Source organism: Rhinopithecus roxellana, chromosome 3 (genome assembly GCF_007565055.1).
Source record: "Rhinopithecus roxellana isolate Shanxi Qingling chromosome 3, ASM756505v1, whole genome shotgun sequence".
Lineage (NCBI taxonomy): Eukaryota > Metazoa > Chordata > Mammalia > Primates > Cercopithecidae > Rhinopithecus > Rhinopithecus roxellana.
The window spans coordinates 163,496,169-163,521,070 of NC_044551.1; the positions used below are offsets into that span (position 1 = coordinate 163,496,169).

Genomic DNA, 24,902 nt, shown 5'->3' on the forward strand with positions numbered 1-24,902 from the left:
CACAATGTTGCCCAGGCTCCCCTTATCTCAACTACAGTAAAAAGTAACTCTTGAAATATAACCTTTGTGAATTAAAATTTGTCACAGATGCACAAGTGTTTTTAGGACAGAGACTTGCTGGGCATGTTGGCATGCACCTGTAGTTCCAGTGACTTGGGAGACCAAGGTGCAAGGATTGTTTGAGCCTAGGAGTTGGAGACTGACATGGTTTGGTTGTGTCTCCACCCAAATCTCATCTTGTACTGTAGCTCCCATAATTCCCATGTGTCGTGGAAAGGATGAGGTGAGAGATAACTGAATCACGGGGGTGGTTTCCTGCCATGCTGTTCTCGTGGTAGTGAATAAGTCTCACGAGATCTGATAGTTTTACAAGGAGTTTCCCCTTTCACTTGGCTCTCATTCTCTCTTGCCTGCCACTGCCATGTAAGACATCCCTTTGCTTTTCCATCATCTTCCACCATGATTGTGAGGCCTCCACAGCCAAGTGGAACTGTGAGTCAATTAAACCTCTTTCCTTCATAAATTGCCCATTCTCGGGTATGTCTTTATTAGCAGTATGAAAGCAGACTAATGCAGAGATCATCCTGGGCAACACAGCAAGAGCTCATCTCAAAAACAAAACAAAACCCAGAGACTATAGGACTAAATTTTTTATAAAACCCCAAAACTATAGCTGTATGCTTAAGAAACATACCTACAACAAAACCAAACAGGAACACTGAAAATAAAGTTATGGGAAAGATATATCAGACAAACACCAACTCCCAGAATAGCTCATTAGTAATATTAATACATAAAAATTGCTTAAGGTAAAATAAGTAAATAGAATGATAATGAAGGAAAGCAATTCAGCAAGAATATTAAAATTCCTGAACTTGTATATACCTTTGAAATATGTAAATTATATATAGCTTTGTATGTTTGTAATATAATATTTTTTATAATTATGTATTTTATATATAGCTATAGATAGCTTTCAAATATGGCTTTAAAATATGTAAATGTAAGTCAGAATTATATAGACAAATGGACACAATCTGCAATCATAGATTTTAACATTTCCATCAGAAATTGATATACTAGCCAGGCTCACAGCTGTAATCCCAGCATTTTGGGAGACTGAGGTTGGAGGATCACTTGAGCCCAGGAGTTTTGAGACTAGCCTGTGTAACATAGGGAGACCCCATCTCTATGGGAAAAAAAAAAATTTTTTTTTTTTTTTTTTTTTTGAGACAGAGTCTTGCTCTCTCTCACCCAGGCTGAAGTTCCGTGGCACAATCTCAGCTCACTGCAATCTCCGCCTCCCAGATTCAAGTGATTCTCCTGTCTCAGCCTCCCAAGTAGCTGGGACTACAGACATACACCCACCATGCCTGGCTAATTTTTCTATTTTTAGTAGAGACAAGGTTTCACTATGTTGGTCAGGCTGGTCTTGAACTCCTGACCTCAAATGATCCACCCCCATTGGCCTCCCAAAGTCCTGGGATTACAGGTGTAAGGCACTGCTCCTGGCCACAAAAAAAAAATAATAATTTTAAATTAGCCAGGCTTGGTAGCGTGTGCCTGTGGTCCTCCTGGGAGGCTGAGGCGGGAGGGTGGATTGAGCTTGGGAGGTCGAGACTGCTGTGAGCTGTGATACCACCACTGCAATCCAGACTTGGTGAGAGAGCAAGACCCTGTCTCAAAAAAAAAAAAAAAAAAAAAATATATATATATATATATATATAAAACAACCTAGAAATCAGTAAGAATACAGAATAAAGAACACAAAATTTAACTTTTTTTTTTTTTTTTTTAAAAGACAGGATCTCATTTTGTCACCCAGGCAGGAGTGCAGAGGCACAAATACAGAACACTATAGCCTCATCTTCCTGGGCTCAAGTGATTCTCCCGCCTCAGCCCCCCAAGTAGCTGACACCACAGGCATGCAGGCATGCACCATCACGTCTGGCTAACTGTTGTACTTTTTGTAGAGACGGGGTTTCGCCATGTTGGCCAGGCTGGTCTCAAACTCCTGACCTCAAGTGATCCACCTGCCTTGGCCTCCTAAAGTGCTGGGATTACAGGTGTGAGCCACTGCACCCGGCCTAAAATCTCACTCTAAAGATATATACAGATCTCTCAGCCCAACAAACGGATTCAAAGAGTTAGTATAGTATATAGAGAGTAACAGCATGGGCTCAAAGAAACTAACTTCCAATCCCGGTTCTGCCATTTACTAGCTAAGCAAACCTTGTGCAAATTACTTAATCACTTAAGTCTGTTTTTTCCTCTATAAAATAGGTATTAATTGAGAATTTAAAAATCTACCCCTATAATTTTGTAAGAAAAGAAAATTACTGAGCAAGGACTTTCTCTGACCCAAGAATACTGTGTTTTCTAACAGCATCTATGAAACATTACTAACAGGAGAGCATATTAGCTTTCAGTGGGGGAAAGCAAATCCTAGAACCAAAAACGTTTTGTTTCAGCAAATCTTTATTTTTATTTTTTATTTTTGAGACAAAGTCTCTCTGTCACCCAGGCTGGACTCCAGTGGCGTAATCTTGGCTCACTGCAACCTCCGCCTCCTGGGTTCAAGCAATTCTCCTGCCTCAGCCTCCCAAGTAGCTGGGATTACAGGCACGTGCCACCATGCCTGGCTAATTTTTTTAATTTTTAGTAGAGATGAGTTTTTGCCATGTTGGTCAGGCTGGTCTCGAACTCCTGGCCTCAGGAGATCCGCCTGCTTCAGCCTCCCAAAGTGCTGGGATTACAGGAGTGAGCCACCGCACCTGGCCATAAGTAAATATTTTAGAAACTCTCCTTTTAGTACATGAAATGAAATTCAAATTTATGATATACTTAATTACAAAAAATATATAGTCTAACTGCAACATAAAGGAGAAACAAAATGAAAGCAATTTGTAATATATATAAGTATGCAAACAAAACAATGCTAGAAAACATCATAAAATACTTGTAAGTAGAATCACTGACAGTGGCAGCTATGAACAGAATCTTCCATATATTCCCATAGGTTAAGAATGTCTGAGGGGCCAGGCGGTGCCGGCAAGATGGCTGCGCTTGAGAATATGACGTTTCCAGAGAAACCAAGCCACAGAAAGTACAAGGCTGCCCTGAAGAAGGAGAAACGAAAGAAATGTCGGCAAGAACTTGCTCGACTGAGAGACTCAGGACTCTCACAGAAGGAGGAGGAGGAGGAGGACACTTTATTGAAGAACAACAACTAGAAGAAGAGAAGCTATTGGAAAGAGAGAGGCAAAGATTACATGAGGAGTGGTTGCTGAGAGAGCAGAAGGCACAAGAAGAATTCAGAATAAAGAAGGAAAAGGAAGAGGCAGCTAAAAAATGGCAAGAAGAACAAGAGAGAAAGTTAAAGGAACAATGGAAAGAACAGCAGAGGAAAGATAGAGAAGAGGAGGACCAGAAACGACAGAAGAAAGAAAAAGAAGAAGCTATGCAGAAGATGCTGGATCAGGCTGAAAATGAGTTAGAAAATGGTACCATATGGCAAAACCCTGAACCACCTGTGGATTTCAGAGTAATGGAGAAGGATCGAGCTAATTGTCCCTTCTACAGTAAAACAGGAGCTTGCAGATTTGGAGACAGATGTTCACGTACACATAATTTCCCAACATCCAGTCCTACCCTTCTTATTAGGAGTATGTTTACAACGTTTGGAATGGAGCAGTGCAGGAGGGATGACTATGACCCTGATGCAAGCCTGGAGTATAGCAAGGAAGAAATCTACCAACAGTTCCTAGATTTCTATGAGGATGTGTTGCCCAAGTTCAAGAACGTGGGGAAGGTGATTCAGTTCAAGGTCAGCTGCAATTTAGAACCTCACCTGAGGGGCAATGTATATGTTCAGTACCAGTCAGAAGAAGAATGCCAAGCAGCCCTTTCTTTGTTTAATGGACGATGGTATGCAGGACGACAGCTGCAATGTGAATTCTGCCCAGTGACCCGGTGGAAAATGGCGATTTGTGGTTTATTTGAAATACAACAGTGTCCAAGAGGAAAACACTGCAACTTTCTTCATGTGTTCAGAAATCCCAACAATGAATTCTGGGAAGCTAACAGAGACATCCACTTGTCTCCAGATCAGACTGGCTCCTCCTTTGGCAAGAACTCCGAGAGAAGGGAGAGGATGGGCCACCACAACCACTACTCCAGCAGGCTGCGGGGAAGTAGAAACCCTAGTCCAGACCACTCCTACAAAAGAAATGGGGAATCTGAGAGGAAAAGGAATAGTCACAGGGGGAAGAAATCTCACAAACGCACATCAAAGAGTCGGGAGAAGCACAATTCACCAAGCAGCGGAAGAAACAGGCACCGCAGCCAGGGCCAGGGCAGCCGGAGCCAGAGCCGCAGGAGCCACCACAGCTGGAGCCAAAGTTCCTCTAGGTCCTGAAGTGGTGGCAGGAGGAGGTCGGGTAATAGAGGCAGAACTGTTCAGAGCCCCAAATCCAAATAAACTAGTTTTGTTCTAAAAAAAAAAAAAAAGAAAGAAAGAAGAAGAAGAAGAAAAAGACTAGGCAAGGCACGGTGATCCTGTAATCCTGTAATCACCTGTAATCCTGGCACTTTAGGAGGCTGAAGTGGGTGGATCACTTGAGGTCAGGAGTTTGAGACCAGCCTGGCCAACATGGCGAAACCCTGTTTCTACTAAAAATATAAAAATTCGCCAGGTATGGTGGCAGGCGTCTGTAATGCAAGCTACTTGGGAGGCTGAGGCAGGAGAATCACTTGAATCTGGAAGGTGGAGGTTGCAGTGAGTCAACATTATGCCACTTCACTGCAGCCTGGGTGACAGAGTGAGACTGTCTCAAAAAATAGAATTTCTGAACTAGAGGAACTACACAGCCTGCTTTCCATATCAGAGCATTCAACCCAATGTGATTCACTGCCATAATCTCCATGTTATGATTTTAAGCCAGGCCTCTCCTCACCTTTCCTATTCCTTTCATTTAAAGACTCCAAAGCTTGTTTGCTGAGCACAGATCTTGGAAAACAGGATCTTCAGACTTGGGAAAGCATGACAGTAGGTGATGGAAGGGTAAAGACTCAGACTAGCATCTAGTAGTCTCACTACACATGGATAGTAATGCTATGTGCATGAATGTGCAATCATGCAAAAACTCAAATCAGCCTCCTGCACACACACAATGGTAGACTGAGACCTTCTGTTAAAGGTCCAAGCACTCCAAGGAAGTCAGTGCCTTGAGGTACCCTCAGTATGTGCAAGTAGTTACATGTTACTCTTAGTTTTCCCAGCAACTCGGCTCTAGCATGCCCTAGGCTTAGCCAGCAGCAGATCTTACTGAATTGTAAGATGTTGCCAGAGGTTCAGAACCTTGGTTTTTTGAGATACGCATTTGCATTGACCCAAAATGGAGAATTAAATAACTGTTTTTCACTGGCATTAGCTTTGTTTCCTTGGCTTAGTGCCAGTTAATTACAGCAGACCCTGCAAAACCACCTCTCTAGTTATTTCCCTGTGGAAGCCTTTTGGTTGTTTTGTTTTTTGTTTTGTTATTGTTTTTTTTTTTTTGAGACGGAGTCTTGCTCCGTTGCCAGGCGGGAGTACAGTGGCGCAATCAGCTCACTGCAACCTCCGCCTCCTGGGTTCCAGCAATTCCCCTGCCTCAATCTCTCGAGTAGCTGGGACTACAGGTGCGTGCCACCACGCCCAGCTAATTTTTTGTATTTTAGTAGAGATAGCGTTTCACCATGTTGGCCAGGATGGTCTTGATCTCCTGACCTTGTGATCCACCCGCCTTGGCCTCCCAAAGTGCTTAGGATTACAGGCGTGAACCACTGCACCCAGCTGCCTTTTGGTTTTTAATATCCAAAATTCATATAATGTTTTACTGTAGTTGCTTATATAGGAAAAGCTATACATCCCCAAAATGCAATACAAGATGATGTACACGGAATGTCTTAAGTAACATTTTTGACAATATCAGAATCCCTGGTGGACATTTTGAAGAATATGCAGAGCATCACAGAGGATGTGCTATGTATTCCTCCACACAAAGCAATTGTTTCTTACTATATTAACTATTTGGAGAGCAGCAAGTGTTTTTAGCATCTAACATCCTAACATGATATTTGTTATTTATATATAGGTATTTTGCTGTATTTTATTAATGCTTAGGGAATTCGTTGGGGAGTTTTACATTGACATGTAATATATTAAAATTTTTCCCACTTAAAATAGTGGAAAATAAGCTCCTGCATAGAATGTACTCCTACATAGAATATCTGATTTTCAGAAATGGGATTATCAAGAGAGAGACAGATGTCCATCTTAAAACCAGAAGCATTAAGGTGAAGTGAAAATGACTCACTGGATTAAGACTCAGGAGAGGTGGGGCTGGGTGCAGTGGCTTATGCCTGTAATCCCAGCACTTTGGGAGGCCAACGTAGGTGGATCACGAGGTCAAGAGATCGAGACCATCCTGGCCAACATGGTGAAACCCTGTCTCTACTAAAATTAGAAAAAAATTAGCCGAGCGTGGTGGTGGGCATCTGTAGTCCCAGCCACTCGGGAGGCTGAGGCAGGAGAATCACTGGAACCTGGGAGGCGGAGGTTGCAGTGAGCCGAGATTGCACCACTGCGCTCCAACCTGGTGACACAGCGAGACTCTGTCTCAAAAAAGAAAAAGAAAAAAAGAAAAAGGAGAGGTGGGGTGTGTTTTATGACTTTAGGCAAATCAACCTAAGAGACAGTTTTCTCTTCTGCAGGGTTTTAGGAAAGTCACAAATTAATGTACTTGAAGAAAGTATACAATAGAATAGTAGTATTACCAAATCCTAAAGTTCTTATTGTGGGAAATCTCTGAAATATCACCTGCCTACATAGATACTAACTCTTCAGCAATCCAAACAAGCTGATTATCTTTTCTGGATGAATTAAGTCAAGTGTCCACAGTTTTGTACCTCTTCAATGTGATTATTTTGTAGGCTAGACTGCAGACTGTTAATTTACTACTTTCTGGTACTGGTACCTTCTAGCTATTATCTTGAGACAGTAAAATAATTACTGCTGTCTAGGTACATCTTTAGCATATTCCAGTTCTGAAATGAAATCATTTTCTTATATTAAAAATAAAGTTAATTACTGTTCAACTCCCAAGGTGATATTCAGCTGCCACCTCTTAAACAACCCTCTCTTCTTAATCTATGTAACTATTCTACAGCCCAGGAATAGCCTAAGTTTATTAAAAATCACCCACAGAGATCTGGCTGTCTTTTCAGTCAAGCTGCCCTCAAAATGCCAGCTGATGATACTCCCAAGGAGACCCACAAGCCTACTGCTGCCTCCAGTTCAGACAGAGTCCATGCTATTTTAACTGGACTCTTGGCACTATTAGCACTGACACAGTGACTCCTTAAATTACAAATTACAACAGGCCATTCTATTCCGTCTGTGCTTCTCATGCTGTCACCATCTGATTTTCCCCCAGAAAAGATATTTCCCAGGTAGGGGCATGCTTAACATGCAGTTAGGGAATGGAAAGTTAATGTCAGAAGAAAATGTACTTCAACACTGACTTCCTGATAGGCTACAATGACTTGATCAGAAACATAAGTCTAAGAAGCCTTTGCAGTGTAGCCACAGAACAGTTACGGGCTACATTTAAAACGCTGCTCAGCATGCACAAATAAAAGCTTAAAAAGGACGTGTTAAAGGAAAAGATTTCCCTGTCTTTTTGGCCTCCTATGAAGATTAAGAAGAAAAATTTTGCTGAGCATGGTGGCTCACACCTGAAATCCTAGCACTTTGGGAGGCCGAGGTGGGTGGATCACCTGAGGTCAGGAGTTCGAGACCAGCCTGGCCAACGTGGTGAAACCCCGACTCTATTAAAAATACAAAAATTAGCTGGGTGCGGTGGTGGGTGCCTGTAATCCCAGCTACTTGGGAGGCTGAAGCAGGAGAATGGCTTGAACCCAGGAGGCAGAGGTTGCAGTGAGCTGAGATCACGCCATTTCACTCCAGCCTAGGCAATATAGCAAAACTCCATCTCAAAAAAAAAGAAAAGAAAAAATGTCGTATTCTCTGTCAATGGGTGAAATAGCACAGGTGACAATTCAGGTCAGGACCTAATCCTGCCAGAGTTTACTCAACCTTGTTCTAAAAATAAATCTCGTCGGGCCTGGTGGCTCACACCTATAATCTCAACACTTTAGGAGGCTGAGGCAGGGAGATCACGAGGTCACGAGTTTGAGAGCAGCCTGGCCAATACGGTGAACCCCGTCTCTACTAAAAATACAAAAATTAGCCGGGTGTGGTTGTGCACACCTGTAGTCCTAGCTACTCGGGAGGCAGAGACAGGAGAATTGCCTGAACCTGGGAAACAGAGGTTGCAGTGAGCCGAGATCACGCCACTGCACTCTGGCCTGGTCGACAAAGCAAGACTGCATCTCAAAAAATATATATAAAAAAATACATGTAGAAAATGATTTAAATGAAGGTAAACATAGAATACAAAGGTATTAATTGCAGCATTATGTATAATCACATGACAAATGTCCTAAATGTCTTTCAATTGGGAATGGGGAAATTATCAATAATAGATTAAACAGCTTGTCAAAGAATACTGAGTAACATGAGAAAATACTCATAATACTGTGTTAATTGAAAAAAGCAAGACAATTATATATCAAATGTGATCTCAACCACACATATGTTTAAGACAGCAATACATATATACACACACACATATATACACACAGAGTTCTGTTTGTATTTATACACATAGACCGATATATTTGCACATTTTAAAAAATGGGAAGACTAAGATGTAGGATTACAAATGTTATTTTCATCCCTACATAAAACACATCCCAACACACACACACACACACACTCTCTCTCTCACACAAAAATGTAAACAGTAGGACAACAAGGACTTTGTTTTATTCACCAAAGTATCTCCCAGATGTAGAACAGAATCTGACACATGGAGGTTCTAAATAAATATCTGCTGAATAAAGGAATGAGCATATATAAATTTCATAATCAAGAAAAAACAGCTTTTAAATTTATTTTTAAATCCTCTTGCTCAAGGCCAGATGTCAAAGCAAAGCTCAGAACATGCATGATCCAATTTCTACCTAAGTACATCATTATCTTCTCAACTAAGCTTTGCTGCCTAGCCATTGGCTTTTTTTTTTTTTTCCTCCAATCTTATAAGCTGCTTTAGAAAAATAAAAATAAAGCCAACAATATTAACTCTGCAAAAAATAAAATACTAAATATGTCCTTGGGCCGGGAGCAGTGGATCATGCCTGTAATCCCAGCATTTTGGGATTACAAAGTCGGGCAGATCACTTGAAGTCAGGAGTTTGAGACCAGCCTGGCAAACATGGTGAAACCCCACCTCTACTAAAAATACAAACATTAGCTGTGTGTGGTGGTGTGCACCTGTAATCCCAGCTACTTGGGAGGCTGTGGCAGGAGTATCGCTAGAACTGAAGAGGCAGTGGTTGCAGTGAGCCAAGATGGCGCCACTGCACTCCAGCCTGGGTGACAGAGTGAGACTCCATCTCAGAAAACAAAAACAAATCCCATGTCCTTACTTCTAAGTCTCTTTTCCACATTTCCAGTCAGCATGCGATTGCAACAGCATAGGTAAGATGGATTCTAGTCCTTAAAATTCAATACTCTCCCGAACCTTCTCCTACAGACTCTGCAATTCAGAGGCCTCTTCTCAGTCTGTTTACTAAGTCATTCAGAATATGCCACTAATGTAGGAAGAAAGCATTTTGATTGACAGCATCATGAATTTTTAATCCTTTCAAGTATATTATCTATTTGGAATGTATGTAATAAATTCACTTTCATGAACACTATGATGCCATGCAGCTGGAGACTACTAATGGATACACATTCATTTTACCATTAGGGAAGAAAATTTGCTGCAAAGCAGTATTTTAAATGAACTTCAAAACCAAATATAAATGATTCAGTGACTACCATTTATTTTGGATCTTCTCTCTACCTCTCTGTGGACTCCATTAGCAGAGGTGATTAGGAGTAGGCTAGAAGTCAAGCTTACTCACATTTTGGAAATTTGAAGTCAGGTAATACTGCAAGTAGTTCTGCTGACAAGATATTGTTCACTTCTACAAACAAGTGGGCCCAAAGCAAAAGCCAATTTATTTCCACTAGACTGAACTGTGAAGTCCCTACCATTAGATGGATCTTATTAAGGGCTTTAAAATTATCTGAAGTTTAAATTATGTCATGTCCAAATTAAAGATTACAAGAATATTTTTATGAATGTTAAATGACTTCGAATAATAAAAAAACCCAAAACAATCCAATCTTTGAAATCAGCTCTTTCCACAGACCAATTTCTATTTTCTTCCATCAGTTTTGAAAGGAAAATTCTTAATTGCCTTACAAGGCATTCTGTGGTGAAGTCATTCAAAAATATAACAGAATCTATACTGAGCATGTTTTTATTTAATTTTTTAAACTTTAAAAGACATGACACTCTATATAGTGTCTTGTCTTCTTTCTTTTTTAAGCATAAATGGTGTGTACTACTGTATTTAACGTTCTATTACTTTTTTCTTTTTCGGGACAGGGTCTCTGTCACCCAGGCTAGAGTGCAGTGGTGTCATCATAGCTTACTGTGGCCTTGAACTCCTGGGCTCAAACCATCCTCTCACCTCAGCCTCCTGAGTAGATGGGACCACAGGCATGCACCACCATGCCTGGCTTTTTTTTTTTTTTTTTTGTCAACATGCTGTGATCTGGGAGCCTGACTAGTTTTTAAATTTGTTGTGTGGAGACAGGGTCTCACCATGTTGCCCAGGCTGGTGTCAAACTCCTGGCCTCAAGCAGTCCTTCTGCCTTGGCCTCTGAGTATGCTGGGATTACAGGCAAAAGCTAGCACACCTGTCCTCTATAACTTTTCATAATTGCTAAATTAGCAAAAATTTCTGGGTCTATACATACGGATCTATTTCATTCCATTTAACTATATTGATATACCATTAATTCAATTAACCATTTACCTGCTGATGAACATTTCAGTTTATAATGTTTACATTATGCAGTTCATATTATATACAGTTTACAACAAAAAATGCTGCCATGAATATCTTTGTGCAGCTCTTTAATGCACAGTGACTATTTCCTTAGAATTGTTAAGAATATCATTTTTCAATTCAACAAGAAATTGTTAAAAGATCCCTTAAAAAGATTATTCCAATTTATACCACTACCCTATTAGGTATCCCTTATCTGAAATGCTTGGGACTAAAAGTGTTTCGGGTTTCACATTTATTCAGATTTTGGAATATGTATATTATACCAACTGAGCATACCAAATCAGAAACTCTAAAATCTAAATGCTCCCATGAGTATTTTCTTTATCATCATGTGAGCACTCAAAAAGTTTGGGGTTTTAAAGCATTTAGAATTTCAGATTTCAGATGTTCAGCCTGTACCACTACCTGTCTGTTTCCCTATACATTCACCAATCCTAGATATCTTCAATCTTTAAAATATCTGCCAGTTTAATGAACAAAATATGAGATTTTACTATTTTAATTCATACTTCCCAGATCACTGCTGAGCTGTTTACTGGCCATTCATATTTTTTCTCTTCCATGAAATACTTTCTTTTCCCATTTTTCTTTTTTTTTCTTTTTACTTATAGAAATTGTTATGTATTCTGGATATTCCTTATTTGGTGTAAATGTTGTAAATCTATCTTCCTAGTCCGTCATTATTTTAACTTTGTTTATGCTGCCCACTGTCATAGAAATTTAATTTTTAGAAATTTTATTTAGTTGAATTTATCAAATCTTTTTCTTTGAAACGTTTGTATTTTGTCTTGCTTCTATATCTCAAAGTTAAAAAATATTGTCCTCTACTTTTTTCTAAAACAGACGTTTCAACATAAAAGTCCTGTCTTTGCAAGTCACTCAGGAAAACAGGTGGACACTAATTAAGGGCAGTTACTTCCCTACCCCTCCTGCTCCAACCCCTAAAGCTGTGAACTATAACCCAGGATCACTTCCTTTTGATGCTGCTTTGCTGGGGTAGAGGAGGGCGGTATGGTGAAGCTTTGACCTCAGGGGCTTTTCTGTGGGTGAGGAGTGGTTAACTATGGTTCCTGTGTGCCTGAAGCCCCCCACTGCTGGGACTCATCCACCCCCTACCCAGAACTTACTAGTACTAGCACAGACTGGGGCCCCCTCCATTCCAGTGCCTGATGGGATAGCTGATACTCAGATGAAAAGGAGTTTGTAGGCCAAAATAAAAAGATATTTTAAGAGTATATTTCTTTTTTTTTTTTTTTCAGAGATGGAGTCTGGCTCTGTCGCCCAGGCTGGAGTGCAGTAGCGTGATCTCATCTCACTGCAACCTCTGCATCGCAGATTCAAGCAGTTCTCCTGCCTCAGCCTCCTGAGTAGCTGGGACTACAGGTGCACTCTACCACACCCAGCTAATTTCGTTCGTATTTTAGTAGAGACAGGGTTTCACTGTGTTGCCCAGGCTGGTCTTGAACTCCTGAGCTCTGGCAATCTGCCTGCCTCAGTCTCCCAAAGTGCTAGGATTGCAGGCATGAGCTGCTACACTCTGCTAAGAGTATGTTTCAAAAGAAAAACAACACAATCAACTACAGGTTTTGATCAGGAGCAAAAATATTAGAACTGCTGACCAAGAGTTTTAAACTGGGGAGCGTTAACCATACTAAAAGAAATGAGAAAATATTAGCAATATGAAACAAGAACAAGAAAACAGAAAAGAGCCAAGCAAAAACATTAGGTGTGAACAATACAACAGATGAAATGAAGAACACAATATATGGCAGGAATAACAGAATGGTTATGATATAATCATGGAATACAGTTGAAAACTAGATGGTCAGATTGAATCCGGGCACAATGGCTCACACCTATAATCCCAGCACATTGGGAGGCCGAGGTGGGTGGATTGCTTAAGGTCAGGAGTTCGAGAGCACCCTGGCCAACATGGTGAAACTCTATCTTTACCAAAAAAAATACAAAAATTGGCCAGGCATGGTGGCACATGCCTGTAATCCCAGCTACTCGGGAGGCTGAGGCAGGACAATCACTTGAACCCAGGAGGCAGAGGTTGCAGTGAGCAGAGATTGCACCAATGCACTCCAGCCTGGGCAACAGAGCAAGACTCCATCTCAGGAAAAAAAAAAAAAAAAAAGGAGGTCAGATTGAGAAATTTCCCAGGAAGAAGTACAAATAAATAGATTTAAAAAAAAAAAAAAAAACTCTACTAAAAATACAAAAATTAGCTAAGCATGGTGGTGGGCACCTGTAATCCCTGCTACTCAGGAGACTGAGGCAGGAGAATTGCTTGAACCCAGGAGGTGGAGGTTGCAGTAAGCCAAGATCGTGCCACTGCACTCTAGCCTGGGCAACTGAGCAAGACTCCATCTCAAAAAAAGAAAAAAGAAAAAAAAAAAAGCTAAGACCAAAGAAAAAGAAATATATATCCATAATTACCCAGAACTAAAACTCAAGATACTACCATTTGTGATGGTGGTTGGGGTGATGGAGCTTCCTAAACTTAATTTCCTATATCTAAATTTCTTTAGATAAAATTGTTTAAAAGAGTAGCCAGGTGCAGTGGCACGTGCCTATAGTCCCAGCTACTCGGGAGGCTGAGACAAGTGGCTTGCTTGAGCATTTTTTTTTTTTTTTGGAGACAGGGTCTCGCTCTGTTGCCCAGGCCTGTCTTCTTGTTTATAATCTAAGACAGAGCCACAGATGTACAACATTCAAGCATTTATTCCTACTTCTTCTATACAGGTCCTGAGATGGAATTTTAGTGGTAGGGAGAACCAACATACCTTCAGCATGTAGTAGAAGGGGAACCATGACAGGAAGATATCAGAGAAGAATTCAGCAATGCTGAACACACCATATACTACCCAGTAGGTCAGCCACTGGGTATCATCTTCTTTGTTGGGACTCTCTATAGCTTTAATTCTGAAAGGCAGTACAAAAGAAAGTATATCATCATTTGTTAAGATAGCAATGAAACATTTTCAAACACACTTTGATAACCTCTCCTCCGATACCACTGAGGAACTTAGGCACATGTAGGCACTGTGTCACTAGATGCAAGAGTATAGCTTAAAGACTGGAAGCAATGTAGATATCAGGACAAGCCATTATAACCATTTGTTTCTAGTCTCCTGGTCACCAGAGAAACCAGCACCAGCTGTCACTGCCCTGGATCTCCACCCTGCTAAAGACTCCCCGCAAATCCTAGAATATACCACTAGTGACTGGGAGCTAGAGCAATTTCCACTCCCAAGCTGGGTCCTGCCACCAGGGATACATCAGGAAGAATTCCCTCATGATAACCATGTTCTTATGTACTTTTAATAATTGAAATATATCATGGGTGAACAGGAATTTCCCATAAAGCAACATTTGGAGCATAGGTTAGGCATGCCCAAAATCCACAGCATATTTTATAGTAAATGGGTGAAAACAAACATCATAGTGTCTGTTTAGTTCAGAATGTCTTTATCTGATCCACAGGCTATGGACTTTCCTCCTCTCCTCAGTTAATAACAGGACTTTCCCAACCCTAACTATTGCTTAAAATTCATTCTGCAAATGGATGGAAATAAATTTAAAATAATTTTCTCTTCTAAATCACAGAAATTTCCTTCAGTCCTAGGAATCTCATTATTCTAAACCTGAAGCTCCACAATTTCTTATCCTAACAGATCTGTATTTATCATAACTGAGCTGGACTGAAACAGTAAAATAAAAGAACTCTGAATCTTGTTTAGCCTATGAAACAGGTTAACTACTGAAAATACATTGGCAGGGAGCTAAGCTATGAGGATGCAAAGGCATAAGAATGATACAACGGACTTTGGGGACTCATGGGAAAGGGTGGGGGCAGTGAGGGAGAAAAGACTACACATTGGGTACAGTATACCCTGCTCGGTTGATGGGTGCACCGAAATCTCAGAAATTGACACTAAAAGACTTATCCATGTAACCAAATGCCACCTGTTACCCAAAAACCTATTGAAATAAGAAAATTTCAAAAAACAAATACATTGGCTACTCCATAAAATCAGCTCCGCAAAGAGACAGGCTGCTAAACCATGCTCAGCCACTCACTAAGAAAGCCCTTATACAGTTAATTAGAAGCAGCTATGTGTGTGAGTTTTAGAAAATAACCAAAAGGGGAAAAAATATAGCTCAATGAGATTATTACTAATGAGGAAGACATAGAGAGGCACAAGTAATAAGGTGAATGTTGCTTTGAACTTCAAGACTAGGCAAAATTTTTATTTTTTTGAGACAGGGTCTCTTTGCACAGGCTGGAGTGCAGTTACACAATCATAGCTCACTGCAACCTCAAACTTCTGGGCTTATGTAATTCCCCTCACTTCAACCTCCCAAGCAGCTTGGACTACAGGTGCACACCACCACACATGGCTGCTTTCTAAATTTTTAGTAGAGACAAGGTCTCACTGTGTTGCCCAGGCTGGTCTTGAACTTCTGGACTCAAGCAGTCCTCCTGCCTCGGCCTCCCAAAGTGCAGTTTGGTGGCTCCCACACCCAGCCTCAAATTTTTCAAAGAATCATATAAAATGAATTTAAGAGATCTGATTATTAAAAAATGGCTTGTAATGTATGCACAAAGTCTACATTTTTTTAGCTTCCTTCAGATAGAAGCTGGCTAATGTAATAGAAGGCCAAAGGAAAAGTGTAGGCAAGCATGTTAACCAAAGAACACAGTATATCCTTTATATGTAAGATTTCTTCCCCCACTGTGTTTCATTTGGTATAGTATGGCTTATCCAAATTTAATTGGATTTATTTAGTTATTAGTATAAATAAAAATTTGTTTCCCATAACTTCATTCTGGGCAGAGGAGATACACAGTTACATTTCACTTAAGATCTTAGTTTTGTGAACCAAAGCATTCTACAACTAAAATACCTAACTCTGAACTTCCAAAAGAAGCAACTCTCGGGATATACATGGGAATTAAACAGTCTTTTCTAGAATATGACGTGAAAACCTCAAAATGTGATTGGACTGTCGTTATTAATCCAGTGGCTTTTAAATTCTTTTGGCCACAACCCTCGGTAAGCATACATTTTACATCATGATCCAGTAAACACACATCTTCACATAAAAATATAAACTGAAATAGATGTTTCCTGAAACCATTCTGATATTTTAAATTCCATTCTATTTCATTAGTTTTCAAATGTTAGTCAAGTTGCACAGACTGAAAAACAGGAAGCCTAACGGTTCAGCTCTTTTAGGAAAAAAATTTTTTTTAAATTCATATCTACAATATGAATTCTAAAGTCCCCATATTAATATAGTAGAATACTATATAGTAACATTGAAAAGTAGAAATAAAAGAACTCCAAATTGAATACATACATTGATCCCAACTTTGCAGAAAACCAAGTCATATGAAAGAAGCCAGGAAAAGACCACCGAGTCTATTAAGACCACTGAGTCTATTAAGCTAAAGAGATTTTAAAAATAGATCTTCTCATATTATTGAAGCATTTAATTATTGTTTTAATTTAAAATAGCACAGTGTTCAATTTTAAAAATGTCTTTATGTGTCGCAACAATCACAAACTACTCAAAACAAGAAAAAAGGGAAGAGATGGTCAAGCTCACTCAAGAACCTGAGGTTCAAAAAAGTGAAGTGCCCCATGCAATCATGGTGAGAGAAGAAAAAAGCTTAAAACTGAGGTTTTTGGATGGGCATGATGGCTCAAGCCTGTAGTACCAGCACTTTGGGAGGCCGAGGTAGGTGGATCACCTGAGGTCAGGAGTTCAAGACCAGCCTGGCCAACATGGTGAAACCCCATCTCTACTAAAAATACAAAAATTAGCCGGGCGTGGTTGCACACGCCTATAATCCCAGCTGCTTGGGAGTCAGAGGCAAGAGACTCGCTTGAATCTGGGAGGTGGAGGTTGCAGTGAGCTGAGATTCTACCACTGCACTCCAGCCTGGGCGACAGAGCAAGACTCGGTCTCAAAAAAAAAAAAAACAAAAACAAAAACAAAAAAAACTGAGGTTTTCTGAATGCTAGTTATATATCTTCTTCTTTAAAATATTGATTGATTGAAGACAGGGTCTTGCTCTGTCATGCAGGCTGGAGTGTAGTGGCATGATCACAGCTCACTGTGGCCTCAACCTCCTGGACTCAAGTGATCCTCCCACCTCAGCCTCTCCAGTAGCTGGGACTACAGGTGCACACCATCATGCCTGGCTAACTTTTGTACTTTTTTATAGAGACAGGGTTTTGCCTTGTTGCCCAGGCTGGTCTCAAACTCATGGGCTCAAGTGATCCTCCTGCCTCAGCCTCCCAAAGTACTAGGATTACAGGCATGAGCCACCATGCCCAGGCTACTTATATACCTTCTGAATAGACTTCCTTGTCCAAGTTCAGTAGACAAAAGTGATTCTCCAACAAAACACTCTACTGCCTTGTACAAATATGAATCATATTCCAACTTGGTATAGTAGAATCAAGAGGTAGCAATTTAGGCAACATAGAGGATTCATGAAACCATAAGATATGGTCTATGCTATTAAATCCCTTGCAGTCTAGCCAAAATGGCCAAGCCATAGAATGGAGGGGTAGAAACCTAATAATTATTGAATTTAACCTTCATAATAGCCATGTAGGATAGGTATTGTTCCTGTATTTGAGCGGAAGAAACCGAGGCTTAGTGAAGAGAAATAATACGTGCAGGGCACCCAGATACAAATAGCAAGGATTGGTCTTACACCTAAAACTAACTCCAAAGCCTGTGCTTTGTTCACTATCCTATGCTGTCTTACTAATTAAGAGAACAATTCAGTGGCAAGCTGGATAGCGCTTAGCAAAATGTCTGGTACAAAGTAGGCATTTAGTATTTATTGAATTAATATACATACAATAGGAGTTCATAATCTTACTTTTGGAGGGGACCCCAGAGAAAGGTTAAATTGGTCACAGAGCAGAAAAAAAGGAGGAATGGTCATAGTCTCAATATCCAGATCCCTGGAGGTCCATTCTACCCTCCACCCTACTCACCTAGGTTTGCGATGGGGAACTATCAAAAGTGAACAGGATAGTGTTCTGAGTTGGAGTCCTAGTCCACTGGTCCCCAAACTTAGATGATCATCCACATCTATCTACAGAACTTATTAAAAATATACATGCCTGGGTCCTTCTTCAGACCTAGTGATTCAGCTGCTCTTACAAGGCTGTGCAGGTGATCGTAATGCAGAACTGTGTTTGGAAACCAGCTCAAAGTTCCAGTCTTCTCAGCACCTGCCCTACTTGTTCTAAGAAAGGAAATCCAAATGGCCAGTTTGGGTATAATCAGTTGTAGCTAGAGGGCAGGTTGTCTCTTTCCAGTAATGAGTGAGAGGCCAAAAGAGAAGAAAAGTTGGACATAGAAGGCAAACTGAATAATGTCTCTACTAAAATTAGAGTAAGTCAACTCTAATATGATCTAGAACCCTCATCTGAATATTCTGAAATCTGTAAAAGGATTCAAGATAACAACACTGAAATAAAACTGTTCACTAAGATTTCAAGAACTGCATCTAAAAGCCCTGTATCTGTCTAGCTGGAACTTCAGCCTGCACAGTTCCTTTCACCTCTAGCTAACCCCTAGAGGAGTTCTGGAATGACCCCATGGCAACAGGCAACAATTCCTACCACTCTCTCCACAGGCCTGGTCCACTCTTTTACAGGCTCCTCCTCTCTCTCTAGTACTGCCTCATCCTCTGGCAGTCACACTGATCCTGGGCTCAGAACTAACTCCCAGAAGATACACCCACATACAGCTTCTGTGGACAGACACCACAGTCTTACTGCTCTCTGCACACCTTACTGTCATATCCTCACCACTGTTCTAAAGCCTGGCCACCTAGGCCCGGTGTTGTGGCTTCCTTATTCTCTCTCCTGAGCCATGTTCTGGGGCAGCATTTTGCTTCCCCAAAGCAGATATCAAGAGAAGCCAGGGCTGGGTGAGCAGCAGAGGCACGACTACAGTGCAGAGGATGGTTGGCAAAACTGTGAGAGCAGCTGGCAGCTCTAAAATTAATTGAGCAGAATTAGGAATCACCATGTGTGGAGCTGGAAGACATCTCAGAGATGAACTAGTTCAGATTCTACATTTTATATAGATAAAATGAAATTTAAAGAGAAAGGAGGTATATTCAAATGAATTTTAACTTATTAAACTAAAAGGTTACAGAGCATGTGTATGTAAAGGGCAATAGACGGTTTACATTCTGGCATATCCATACAGTGAAATATTCTGAAGCCTTTAGAAAGGGTATTGACAGGGAAAGATGTCCAAGATACAGTGTTGAGTGTAAAAAGTGAATTCTAATTTTTTGGTTAATAAAAGATATGTTTTTGTATGTTTACAGACCAAGAATGATATCCAGAAAGATATGCAATACATTTCAAATTGTGTAAAGTTAGTCCTGATTAACAGATTTTTACTTAAAGTCTTTGCAATGAGTATGTACTAATAATATTGATGAAAAAAAGAAGGGGACGGGGGAGATTTCCATTTGGAAAAGAATGAGCATTGACTTTTGTTTTGTTTTGTTGTGTTTTGATGGAGTCTCGCTCTTGTGGCCCAGGCTGGAGTGCAGTGGCACGATCTCAGCTCACTGCAACCTTGGCCTCCCCGGTTCAAGCAACTGTCCTGCCTCAGCCTCCTGAGTAGCTGGGATTACAGGCACCTGCCACCACGCCCAGTTAATTTTTTTGTATTTTCAGTAGAGACCGGGTTTCACCATATTGGCCAGGTTGGTCTCGAACTCCTGACCTCAGGTGATCCACCCACCTTGGCCTCCCAAAATGCTAAGATTGCAAGCGTGAGCCTCTGCACCCGGCTGAGCATCAGACTTTCTATAATGATTTTCTCCTATGAGACTAGTTCTCTCTGTAAGGCTTTGTTAAAAATAAACACTAAAGTGAACACCAGATATAGTCATTTAATTTATCTTTGAGAAAACAGCTAATATTTTTTTTTTTTTAGACAGAGTCTCACTCTGTTGCCCAGGCTGGAGTGCAGTGGTGCAATCTCGACTCACTGCAAGCTCTGCCTCCTGGGTTCATGCTATTCTCCTGCCTCAGCCTCCCAAGTAGCTGGGACTACAGGTGCCTGCCACCAGTCCCAGCTAATTTTTTGTATTTTTTAGTAGAGACGGGGTTTCACCGTGTTAGCCAGGATGGTCTCGATCTCCTGACCTCGTGATCCGCCCACCTCAGCCTCCCAAAGTGCTGGGATTACAGGGAGATGAGATTAAAAAGAAAAGAGAGAGATAAGAAGACTCTAGTTTCTTTGGCTAAGTAGCTGTTAGAGGGTTTATATTGTTAATAAGGCTAAAAGGAGATTAGAGTTACCCATCAATTTTAATTATACCCTACTGCAAATCCCATATGCTACAGGTAGTAAGAAGTTAGCTGAAATCCCCAAATTCATGTTTGCAGGTAGTGGGAAGAAATTTGAATATGGCTGAAAACATTTTTCAGGCCCACTCTGCAATGGTAGAATGGCAGAAATTCTTTACATTGGCATTGGACTGGTACATATATGAACACAACTCACTGGCCATCCCTCATCCAGTCCACTGGGCCCCAGTAACTGGTACCAGTTCACTCTACCCTTGCTGGCCCATCTACTTGTTCACACCTTGGCTGCTATTTTCTGAAAGCAAAGGCAAGAACCAAGGATGGCCAAAGAATAGCATTAAGATGTGAAGAAAACAGGGTTGAGCAGAGATGATTCTGGGCTGGTTACCAATATTCTCTCCTTCCCAAATTAAGTGTCATCATTCAGAAAACCTTAGATATTCCCTGACCCATGACACAAGTAAACTGTACATCCTCTAAGGACTTTAGTGACAATGATGTGTCAATGGATGTTCACCAATTATAAAAACCACCACTCTAACCAGGCATGATGGCTCACACCTGTAATCCCAGCCAAGGCATAATGGCTCATGCCTATAATCCCAACCCAATCCCACTTTGGTAGGCCAAGGTGGGTGGATCACTTGAGGTCAGGAGTTCAAGACCAGACTGGCCAATATGGTGAAACCCCCCTCTACTAAAAATACAAAAATTAGCCAGGCATAGTGGTGCACGCCTGTAGTCCCAGCTACTCAGGAGGCTGAGGCAGGAGAATTGCTTGAACTCGGGAGGTGGAGGTTGCAGTAAGCGGAGATCGCATCACTGCACTCCAGCCTAGGTGACAGAACAAGACTCCATCTCAAATAAACAAAGACAAAAACATAGCCCTCTGGTAGAGGATGCTGATGATAGAGGAGGCTGTGTATGTGTAGGTGTAGTGGGTACATGGGAAATCTTTGTATCTTCTGCTCAATTTCAATGTAAACCTAAAACTGCTCTAAAAAATAAAATTCATTTAAAAAGAAAGAGAAAAAAAAAAAAACCTCCACTTACCACCTAGGCATTCTATAACACCAGATTTTTAAAGCTATTTTATTACCATCATGCCATTTTGGTTGTTTTGATCTGGAGAGAGTATCTGTCCCCATAAATCTAGATACCATATATATGCTAATAACTTCCAAATTTGTATCTGCTGCTCAATCTCTCCATTGTACACTGCCTGGCAGTTAAGTATTCACTGCTGAATGATGGTCACCAGCATCATCAGATTGTCACAGTAACACTGCTGCTTCAAAAATCCTATTATAGCAACTGGTCACTACCATTGCTCAAGGAAATAGCAGACACTGTTCCCTGCCTATCAATTAGCCAGTCCTTCCTCTTCCTACTCACCCACAGAGCCCTGATTTTATGTACATGTACCTGGCAGATCTGCCTTGACTTAGGGAAGCTAGGCTCCTCCCCCAGGTCTAGGGGATAAATCAAAGTTAGTACAAATCCACCATGGTAATCCTATTGCTTTTTGCTAGATACTAACTTTCATAGTCCCCTTGGAGTTAAGGGTATCCATGTGACACAGTTCTGACCAATGAAACAGAAAAAGAAATACAGGAGAAGGCTTTGGGACAAAATTTTCCTCTGCTGATAAAATAAGAGGCTCACAAATAAAAGGTCTTCCAGCTTTCTGCTCTTGAAAGCCTTAGCATTATATAGCAACAACCTTGCTATATATTGAGGAAACAGGCATGGGCAAGGAAGATTATACACCAAGGTCGCTGGAAAAAGAGCATGGATTTCTGCTGTAGCGCATTGAAATTTCAACCTCCAGACTTCTTACATGAGGTAATTCAAGGTCATTATGTTTAGGCCACTGTAAATGGCTGCGGCTCACTGAACTGACATAAAAGGTATACAGAATCACTGAAAGCTTTCTAAGCCAAGCTTAAGTTAGTTATCTCGGCATTGGTCAAAATGTGCTCTTCTTCTTTTGCTGAGGTTTCATCTATCAATTAATATTTCAAAATACTTACAGCTAATGCTTACTTGGAGGGAGACAGAAAAGAGACAACTTTCCATCCTATTTTTCAAATTATTTCAGACACAATGAATTCATCTGGAAAAATATCCACTTTCACATGTTCTTAATTCAGATCTATTTTGTTCTTACTATGCAAAATAGATAAAATGCTTTTTTATATGTGAACTGTACAACTTTTTTATATTTCTGTTTTGAGTTCTTGCTTTTAGGACCAAGTTCATATTTCTTATGCATAAGATTTAATATTAAAAAATTGTTAGTCCAAATTATACTCAATGCTTAGGAACATATATACCATTGTACCAATACAGAAGAAAACCACTAACCATATCAATATTTTTAATTTGGAAGGACAAAACTTTATTGTGTTTTATTCTTTGAATAATGATGCCTTAAGCTGATTTAAGTACAGGAAAAAAATAATAAGTCAAGGAACAAAAAATGAAAGTGAAAAAATAAATGAAAGAAAATACTCTTTGGAAGGTTTTTCCTTAAATCAATTAAAAGCTTAATAACACAAAGTTAAAGAACTATGACTTTGATTAAGTCAGTTTTCCTCTTTATATGTTAATGAAACTAACTGCCCTTAATTGAGCACTTACAGAATGCCTGATTTGTCCTAAACATTTGACATATATTATCCCAACTCCCCCCAACCCTATCCCCACCTTTTACATATGAGAAAACTGAATTTTATAAAAGTTAAGCTGTTTGCTCAAGAGGTAATAATCAGCTCCATATATACATGCTTCTGGCTACTCACAACTAAGACACATAGGTACATACTATGTGTACTTGCATGGTTCATAAGTAACTCAGTTGCTACAATTCAAACTAGCCAAATGACATAAAATTAAGTAATAGTATGTCTTCACAGCATTGGCTTTATTATTCAAACCAGTTGTGCCAATATCAACTATTTACCAGAGACTGACAGTGTGAAAAAACAGCAGTTCATGAAAATATATCTATATATCCATTTATATCATATATATTTTAATTTTATCCACATATATGGATAAAAAGCTTTAAGATGTCCTATTGGTAAAGAACAAAAAGGAATCATCTTCTGATCCATCTGCTTTATATTTTATTTCTAATGTGGTAACTTATGTTTAATAGTAAATATTCCAGAGGTTAAGATAGGTTCTTTGAAAACTGAATATGAAGAACATGGACCATAATGTTTACAATCCTTTTTGTTATAGCAGACACATAACTTGACCATCCTCCATGCCCACCATGCATGGGATTGCTTTTGGCTGTATTTATCAGAGAGTATGATGTAGGAATTCCTAATAATTCAAAATGGTTTTCCTATTATCAGTACCTCAAATAAGAAAGAAAAAAGAATCAGACATTTTAAGACATAAACACTAGTTTGTTTCCATGCCAATAAGGAAAAGATTTTTCTCCTTCATAGAAAAAAAGAAGGTAGGAAACTATGTGTGATCAGAAAGTTACATATCTTTTTCACTGCAGAGTATATGTGCTTTTAAAGCAAGAAAGACAACCAACAAACAGAACGAGAAAGACTAATGAAAGACTGACTGGGCGCAGTGGCTCACGCCGGTAATCCCAATACTTTGGGAGGTCAAGGCGGGTGGATCATCTGAGGTCAGGAGTTCAAGACCAGCCTGGCCAACATGGTGAAATCCCATCTCTACTAAAAAATACAAAAATTGGTGGCAGAGGCCTGAAATCCCAACTACTTGGGAAGCTGAGGCAGAAGAATTGCTTGAACCCAGGAGGCGGAAGTTGCAATAAGTCGAGATTGCGCCAGTGCACTCCAGCCTGGGCAAGAAGGAAACCCCCCCCAAAAAAAAGAAAGAAAGAAAAAAAAAAAAAAGACTACAGAGGCTGTGGAGTGAGGAAAGCTAGAGCCTGGGAGGTCAAGGCTGCAGTGAGTCATGATTACACCACTGCACTGCAGCCCGGGTGACAGAGTATGACCCTGGCTCAAAAAAAAACATTAAGATGAGTCAATAGAATACCTATAATGAAGTCTAAAGAAAAAAATGCAGTCATTCAGTGGTCAAATCTTTTGGTGTTTAATTACAGTGATCTCATTTACCACTGTCCACCATTTTGTTTTTAAATGCATAATGGAAGAGTTGGTCACAGTCAAATATAACAACATGGAATGTTGACAGGACACAGGCCGGGGAGTCAGACATCCTTATGCTTAAGACTGAATTGGTCCCAACACACCTGTGACTTATGTCAATTAACTTTAGTTTGTGGCCTTGATTTCCACATCTGTTAAAGGTGGCTATCACCCTCGCAGCTTAGTCTCTAAGACCCCTTTTAGCTAACATTTTATAACTCAAAACTGAATGCAAACAACTCTTTGATTTTTTAAAAAAACCGTGTGTGTGTGTGTGCGCGCGCACACGCACGTGCACACCCAG

The 24,902-nt window shown here is 40.2% G+C and overlaps 1 protein-coding gene and 1 pseudogene across 2 annotated transcripts in view; one reads left to right on the forward strand and one right to left on the reverse strand.

Annotated features, from left to right (window-relative positions):
* REEP5 (receptor accessory protein 5) overlaps positions 1-24,902 on the reverse strand; it is a 43,568-nt gene that overhangs the window by 9,860 nt on the left and 8,806 nt on the right. Inside the window, exon 3 of the mRNA XM_010375812.2 lies at positions 13,863-14,001. Within this exon, the coding sequence (XP_010374114.1) occupies positions 13,863-14,001 (139 nt within the window). The remainder of the gene's footprint in view (positions 1-13,862; positions 14,002-24,902) is intronic.
* Positions 3,020-4,529, forward strand: LOC104672107 (annotated as a pseudogene). The gene has a single exon (XR_004056493.1). The product of XR_004056493.1 is annotated as a U2 small nuclear ribonucleoprotein auxiliary factor 35 kDa subunit-related protein 2 pseudogene (transcript).